Source organism: Bidens hawaiensis, unplaced genomic scaffold, assembly GCF_021521415.1.
Source record: "Bidens hawaiensis isolate Kalapana, Puna unplaced genomic scaffold, B.hawaiensis_p1.1 tig00019691_1, whole genome shotgun sequence".
Taxonomy (NCBI): Eukaryota; Viridiplantae; Streptophyta; class Magnoliopsida; order Asterales; family Asteraceae; genus Bidens; species Bidens hawaiensis.
This window is the reverse complement of record NW_027492993.1, coordinates 138,878-147,774: the sequence shown is the minus strand read 5'-3', so window position 1 is coordinate 147,774 and position 8,897 is coordinate 138,878. Positions and strand designations below refer to the sequence as shown.

At 36.3% G+C, this 8,897-nt stretch overlaps 1 protein-coding gene across 1 annotated transcript; it reads right to left on the bottom strand.

The window, feature by feature from the left end:
- Nucleotides 1–6,250: 6,250 nt before the first annotated feature.
- On the bottom strand, nt 6,251–8,544 carry LOC143559070 (uncharacterized). The gene is made up of 3 exons (XM_077047771.1): nt 8,483–8,544; nt 6,653–8,347; nt 6,251–6,267 (listed from the first exon to the last, which is right to left on the bottom strand). Exons 2-3 carry the CDS (start codon nt 7,731–7,733, stop codon nt 6,251–6,253), a joined length of 1,098 nt encoding a protein of 365 aa, XP_076903886.1. The 5' UTR covers nt 7,734–8,347; nt 8,483–8,544.
- Nucleotides 8,545–8,897: the final 353 nt, after the last annotated feature.

Below are 8,897 nucleotides of genomic sequence, written 5' to 3'. Positions count from 1 at the left end.
GATTATTTGAACACATGAGGTCGTTATAAATTCATTAGTTGTATATATATAAATAACAAAAATTTTAGGGAAAAAACGAAGCTTGCATGCGTAGGGTGGGGTTTTAGGCCTCGTACGGTGAATGGTTTGGAAATTTTGTGGTAAGTGAGAGTGTTTAGGTCGGCTTGGATAGTTGAGATTTCTTGAGTTGAATCGATAGGGTTTGTTGAGTTTTGGTCGTTTGAGTGGGTTAGGCTTGGATGATTTGTGTCAGTAGTGGTTGGGCTAATAGGTGGGGTTTGGCTTATTTGAGCTCGGGTTAAGTTGATGGGCTGGATAACTTGATCATGGCTAGTTTGGGTGGAGATTTGGTTTATACATATATTTTGTAAGGAGTGTTTGGGTTGCTATTTTGATATCAAATTCTATGTTGGATGGGAACGGTGTGGCGATATGGTTTGTGATTTGACATAGTATGGGTCGAAGGGTTTAGAGTCTTAGTTGGGTAAACTTTGGTTTGTATATGTTCAAAGCATTCATGGGTGTGTTTGTCGGTGTCTTTGAAGTGTTAGGATGGTGAGTTTGATAGGTTTTTGTGGCGTAGAAGTGTCGGTAGTTAGGGCCATTTGCTGGGTTGATTTTTGTATATCTTGGACTTGCATGGGGTTTGGGTAGGTGAGGGTATACTTTTGGACGTTTAGGTTTTGTTCATATTGAGTAAAGATATGAGTGCGCGGGAAACTTTTAAAGTGTAAGTGTGGTTTGATTTGAGGCGGTAGTTTGAGATGGGATACGTGTGTTTGGGAACTTGTTGTTACGTTTAGGGAAATTTTGACTAATAGTAGGTATTAAATTGAAAATATCATAATTTATAAATAATGTTTGAATTGTCTATGAAAATTTTGATAATTAAAATTACAAGTTAATATATATATATATGAATATATATATTATATAAGTAGAATTTTTGAAATCCGAGCGTGTGAACCACACAAAAAATTTTTTTATAAAGATTACTGTAAATTTTTTTTGCTTATGAGGAAAATTTAAAATACGAAATTTGAATGTCAAAATTTGTTATGGGGTCTCAATATTAAATGATGAATGTCGTTTTTTGGGAATGCAAAGTTGCGTAATGAAAATCTCTTTACCAAGTTCGTTACCTAATGTCTTGTGACGAAAATATTATAGTAAGTTAGAACACTACGTGAATATCGACCTTCGGCCACACATGTGGTCTGGGCGATTTGCCACACTTCGGCTTAAATGTGTGGCTAAAAGGTCTTTGACCATGTTTGAAAACCTTTCAGAATGTTTTGGCCACACATATTATTCTTCACGTGACCATTCTATACCTACTCAGGTATTTTTCGCCACACTTTGAAAAAAACTGTGACAAAAACTAGCCACATTATAAAAACGTGTGGCGAAATGTGACCTACAGTCATAGTTTGTTTGATCTTTGATACATATGACCAAAAACACATGCATTAGCCACAAATATGACTTTTAACTAGCCACATGTTTTAATAGTGTGGCCAAATTTGATAAACGGCTACTGTATTGATAAGAGATGTGTCCAAATGTAATTAATGGCCACTTATACGAGGTTGTGTGACCAAAGAGTATCTTAGTTTTGCTTTTTATAAGTTTTTTATTGTCACGGATACACTTATTATGTTTGGCTATAAGTGATAAATTGTCACACTTAAATATTTTTAAATGTGTTCAAATGGGCCACTTATAAGAGATTGTGTGACCAAAGAGTATCTTAGTTTTGTTTTTTATAAGTTTTTTATTGTCACGGATACACTTATTATGTGTGGCTATAAGTGAGAAATTGTCACGCTTAAATATTTTTAAGTGTGTCCAAATGTAATTAATGGCCACTTTTATGAGGTTGTGTGACCAAAGAATATCTTAGTTTTATTTTTTCTAAGTTTTTTATTGTCACTGATACACTTATTATGTGTGGCTATAAGTGATAAATGGTCACACTAAAATATTTTTAAGCGTGTTCAAACATCATTAATGGCCACACGGTGATTTGACGAGTGGCGACGTCATCATTGCCTTTACAGTTTCTTGTGCCGCCAATTTCAAATTGTAAGGGAGATGTACCGCCGGGTTCCGATGGTGTTTAAATACCAGTCACAATCACAATCCACAATCACAAGCACAATTCATAATCAGAATCCACAATCACAATCACAATCCACCTTTCTTCCGATTATAATTTCCGATAATGGCTTCAACATGGCTCAAACGTGCACTGGGTGCTCATGCTCCCATCTACTACGACCCCACATTTTTCACCATACAATTCCACTTTTTTTTCCGGCGCCGTCCGGAGGAATCAAAGGGTGAGGTTTGTGGACTATGTCTACCTTCACACCTTCACATACCAACAACTTAACCGAATGGTTAGGTGGCTTGGGTACACGACTGCTGATTATTTCAGCATTGAAATGATAGTGCTGGGAATCGAGGTGGCGTACATCGAGTTGAACGACTTGGAGCACTTCAAGGCGGTGTCCGTTTATGAGGCATTCCATACTCAGGTGAACCTTCGCCTCCATAGGCTTAGGGACTCCACCTACACCTTAGATGGCATGTACGAGAGGATCATGCCCTCTCATACTCCAGAAGAGAATCCGGATGTAGATTCGGATAGAGAATCTGATAGCAGGACTCCAGAATCGGATGTAGATTCCGATATGGAATCGGATGTTAGGAGTAGGGATGGAAACGGGCCGGGTTCGGGCCGGGTATTGGTAATCCCATACCCGTACCCGTTTGTAAAACCGTGTCCCATACCCGGCCCATTACCCGTCGGGTATTTGTCGGGTAATTAACCGTCGGGTATCGGGCATACCCGCAGGTATCGGGTATACCCGTTTGGACTTTCAAGTACATTTTTTTAATCATTGTAATTATTTTATACCATTTATCCATACAACAATTCTTACAAATTTAAATATAATGCACTACATATATAAAAGAATGACAATAAATATATAATATCATTATAATTTTTATATAATTTTCTATATAAATGCTTCACAACCTATGAAATACAAAGAATTTTTGGGGTATATAATTCGGGTATATGGTTCGGGTAAATGGGTATGTGTATTCGGGTAATCGGGCCGGGTATCATCTAATCCCATACCCGGCTCGTACCGGCGAAAATTTTTAAATCCTAATCCCATACCCGGCCCATACCCATCGGGCCTCGGGTATACCCGTCCCATTTATTTCGGGTTTCGGGTATACCCGTCAGGCTCGGGCTTTTTTGCCATCCCTAGTTAGGAGTTAGTTTTATGTAATTTGGTTTTCTATATTAATGTAAATGTTATTATTGTAAATGTTATTATATTTTGGTATTTATATGTTATGTGAATGTTATTATTGTAAATGTTATTATTAACTGTAAATGTTATTATTATATTTTGGTTGCGTATTTGAAGCGTAGTTGATGTTGATTTTTTTATAAATAACTTTAAAATAGATGTTAGTGTGAGTGAATAACAAAATAGATCTAAAATTTACTTTTTGGTAGTTGAGACAGTAATTTATTGTAGTTCAGTTGATTTGTAGCGTATCTAGTAAGATAAACTAGTTTTTTTTATTTTAATTAACTTGAATGTAGGCTATTATTACATAAATATATTTCCAAGATTATTGACAAGTATTTAAAGCGTACAAAGCGTGTGATATACTAGTTTTTTTTATTTTAATTAACTTGAATGTAGGCTATCATTACATAAATATATTTCCAAGATTTTGGACAGGTAGTAGTTATAAATGTAATTAATTTCCAACATTAAGTAGCTTCTATGCGTTTCCAAAGCGTGTGGAAACCATTTTGATAGGTAGTAAGTATCAATTATAGTGTGGTATACACTCAACAACCAACTATATAACAACAGAGACTTTAATAACTGCATAAAACTGGTGACTGAAACTTATTACACTTTTATATATGTTATGTGAATTCCAAACTTGGCCAAGCAGAAAAAATCTAAGGTTTCCACAGATCTTAAACTTCCCAAAGATGTTAGATTTTGATAAAATCCTTTCCAAAACTCAATGCCGTCACCAAATCTTAAATCTAAGGTTATTGGTGATGGCATTGAGTTTGGAAGCGGTTTTTCAAAACTGAATTTTATTTGTTCAAAGGCTTCTTCAAAGTCTGGAGGGTACAATTTTTGTATGCAGGTTAGTGAAAGAAGGGCATAATGGTCTTTTTTTTAAAAAAATGAGTTGATAATGTTTTGCAGGAAACCAGCTGTTGAAACATAACCAAATAGAGGTTGTGCAAGAAACAAAACCATCAGACGAGAAATGATGACTGTCACCGAACACCCTAGACAACATGATGCATTTTTGGGCTTTCTTTGTATTAATATAACTTTGATATAGCACAAGTCAGTTATGAGTGTAATAACTTTATTGATCTTACTATGGTATACTACAAGTCAATTGTGACTTTTATCTATGTAACATGATGTATGTTTGAACTTGACACCAATTGATCAAAATAGCTAGAAGATGAAATGAATTCAACAAACCGGCATGTACGTATAAGTAGTAATAGTATTAAAAACAACCAATATTTCTTTAGTTTGAATTAATAAGTACAAAGTAAAGAATGGTGATATCATGTATCACAACTATATTTAAACATTATTTACATCTAACTAGCCGAACGAACACAACTGCTGGGTCGACAACCCCGACATCGGTGTCAATATCCATTACGAATAGTTGTAGGATTTTCCCCGGGCCTCCAGTAATCATCCGGGGACTCATTACGAAGCAGTTGATTTGGTTGTACAAGTGGCAATGTATTACCCTCATGAGGGAAAGTTACCGTACTAAATTCCTCATTGACCTCGTCATACGAATGCCTATAATTCTTGGGTGGAGTCATGAGGACAACATGATTTCTTCTATCCAGCTGATCTTGAACATAAAACACATGGCGTGCTTGCGAGGCCAATATGAACGGATCATCCTTGTGGCCAAATTTGTTTAGGTCGACCGACGTGTAACCAAGAATATCATGTTTGACATGTTTACGGTCAACCCATTGGCACATGAAGACCGGAATTCTTTTAGTATGATAATCTAGGACCCATATCTCTTGCAAAACCCCAAAATAAAAGTTTTGTCCATACGTCACCACGTCATTTTTGATGTGCATGTCATCCGCTTCTACACCAACCCCGCTGTTCTGGTAAACTCTACCATCATGAGATTTTGTACGAAATTCAAAACCGTTGATGTCCTACGAGTCGAATTTGTAAACGTTGCGGTGTGCTCCGTGTGCAATCCACTTTACGGTTTCCGATACAGAACCTGGGAGCCCGCTAGCTCTCTTTCAACCTGAATTTCATTACAAGGATTAGATTCTTCACCTACATTGCAGAAACTATAAAAGAATTTTAAAAATTATAGAAGACTTAATAAATTGATCTACCTTGTCGCGTAACCAGTCACCAAACTTTAAAGTATGCTCCTTCTCCAGCAATGCTTGTCGTTTCCCAGGAATTTGGTTTTTCAAAGAGGTCTTGTGTTGTCTGCAAGTAAGAGTGTAATATATTGTGAATTAATATATATATATATACATATTTATATATATATATATATATATATATATATATATATATATATTGATTTTGGGTGCGTTTGCTGAGCGTTTTAGGTTTTTAGCTTTGTTTTTTGCTTTTGAACGTCTCGCGTTAAGTCATTAGCGTACAGTAACTGCACCCTATATATATTTATATATATATATATATAATTTAGAGTATATGTTAGTAATACTTACTCGATATACGATGCTATTTCAGGCGTATTCTGCAGCACAAAGAAATGTGCTCTCTTGAAAAGATCAGGAGAAACTTCAACTGATTTAACGCCTGTGACAGGAATTGTCTCCCCATTATCATCATGCTTATCATGTGGAATAGAAACAGTACTCTTGATGTTTTTTTGGTATTCGCTCAGAAACTCGATTGTTTCTTCCGCAATGTTCTCCTCAGCAATGCACCCTTCTGGATAAGTTTTGTTTCGCACATGCCCTTTGTAACCTTCATACACCTTTCAAAGGGATACATCCAACGAAAGCATGATGGCCCACATAATTTAATCTCTCTTACAAGGTGCACGGTTAAGTGAACCATGACATCAAAAAATGATGGCGGAAAGTACTTCTCCAGCAGGCACTGTGTAACTATTTGCTCTTCCTGCATCTTATCAAGCTCTTCTACAATGATTTCTTTTCTACAAATTGACTTAAAAAAACAAAGCCTGATTATAGTATTTCTCATTGGTTCTGGCATGATGGACCGTATTGCAAAGGGCAGAAACTGTTGCATAAGCATGTGATAATCATGTGATTTAAGACCTTGTAGCTTCCTTTCTTTAAGATTCACCAAACTAGAGAAGTTAGAACGATACCCTAGTGGAGCCTTCAGTTTATACAGTGTTTCAAGAAACATGTATTTTTCTTGCGCTGATAATGTGAAGCATGCTGTAGGCAGTTCTGTATTGTTGCCTTTTGCTTTCGATTGCTACTCCTTTTTAATCCCTAAAAACTCCAAATCCTTTATAGCTGCCAATCCTTCTTTTGCCCTACCGGGAATGTTTAGCAACGTCCCGATAATACTTTCTGCCACATTCTTTTCAACATGCATCAAATCAATACAATGTTGGACAGGTAAATACTTCCAATAGCTAAGCCGTTGGTACCATATGTTGAACTTCTTCCAATATGGTTGCGACCTTGTGTTATCCCTTTTCCTCTTACTCCCACTTAGGGATTCAGATCCCTTTCCCCATTCATTGTTAATGTTTTTGACCTCGTAGTATATCTCTTCCCCTGTCATAGGCTCTTTAGTGGTTCTCATCTCCTCTTTTCCGTTGAACGTCTTTGTTTGTTTTCTGAACGGGTGGTCATGTGATAAATACCTTTTGTGGGCAGCATAACTCTGCTTCTTTGTGTGAAAAATTCGAACACACTGAGTGTCGCCCCGACACACCACACAACCTTTGAATCCACTGTAAGGGCAACCACATAGTGTACCAAGAGCAGGGTAATCATTAATCGTCCATAACACAGCTGCACGTAGTGTAAACATTTCTTGTTTATATGCATCATATGTTGGCTCCCCGACCTCAAATAAAGATGCTAGATTGTCAATTAAAGGCTGTAAAAACACATCAATATTGTTTCCTGGCACTCCGGATATTAATAAGGAAAGCATGATGAATTTTCTTTTCATAAAAATCCAAGGTGGAAGGTTGCAAATGACTGCTAAAATAGGCCAGACACTGTGGTTTCTGTTGCCTCTATGTACGTCGACCCCATCAGTGCAAATCCCTAGACGAAGATTTCTTGGATCGCTTCCGATGGTATCGGAGTACCTGTCATCTATGGCTTTCCATGCTGGTGAATCTGATGGGTGGCGTAAAACACGTGGTTTATTGGTACTCGTGGCATGCCATGTTAAATTCTCTGCTGTGGTCTTTGATTGAAAGAGGCGCTTGAATCGTGGAATAATGGGAAAGTACCACAGTACCTTAGCGGGCGTGTTTATGTAAGTTTTGTTAGTCTTCTCATCCACCTTCCACCTCGACTTGTTACAAACTGGACATGCATTCAAATCCTTGTAATCCTTATAGTAAATAATGCAGTCATTGATACACACATGTATCTTTTCGTATCCTGAGCCCATTGCCTTCATCATCCTTTGCCCTCATACATATTATTTACCATTTCGTTATCTGCAGGTAGCATCTTTTTCAACAATTTCAGAAGTTCATCAACGAACTTATGAGATACCCCGTGCTTGCTCTTCAAGTTGAGTAGTTGTACTAATGCAGAAAACTTGGTGAAGTCAAGACATCCTTTATATAAGGGCTTCTCGGCGTCAACAAGTAGTTGTAGAAACTGTTGATACTTCTTGTCGCCTTTGAAATTGTCTTTTGTAGCATTTACCATTTCTACAGTTTCACAGGCATCTGTTGGAATGTTGGTGTCAACAAACACAGTATTATTATCATAAGTAGTTGGAATGCAGGTGCAGGCAAACCCAATATTATTAACATAATTAGTTGGAATGTTGGTGTCGGCTTCTCCATGTTTTATCCAAGTAGTATAATTCTTATCAATTCCAAACTTGTACAAGTGATGTTCTACATCGTCTACACTAAGAGATACGTGGTTCACACACTTAACACATGAACATGAAACAGAAATTGGTGGTGATGTCTCCTTGCAATTACGAACTGAAAAATGTAGAAATGCCTTAACACCATCTCTATATGCTTTACTGCAACTGTCGCCTACTGACATCCAAAACTTATTCATCTTCCAAGAATTTTTTTATTAACTGTGTCATCAACGATATATATATATATATATATATATATATATATATATATATATATATATATATATATATATATATATATATATATATATATATATACTAACTAACGCCAATAAATGTAACTGATTAAAAGCAAAAATATTTGGTACTCACCTGAGATTAATGAAGCTGTTTGGTAGGATTGAGATTGATGAGAGTTCAATAGATCATTTATTAGGGCTTGGTGAGATTTTGAGATTTTATTTGGTCAATGCTAATTGATTTGGGAGTCTTCCAGAAGATAACTCGATTAATTGGCGGGTAAAAACGAAAATTTTAAACTTCTAAATTTCGTTATATAAATATTAGAAGAGGTTCCATAACGTTCTCAGGGTGTAGCTCAAATGGTTGAGGTGCTTGTGATTAAACATAGATTGCAAATATCGCGGGTTCGAAACTCAGGAGGGAACATATTTTTATTGATTTTTGATAATAACCTCTTTTTAATGAAATATTATAATAACCTCTTTTTAATGAAGT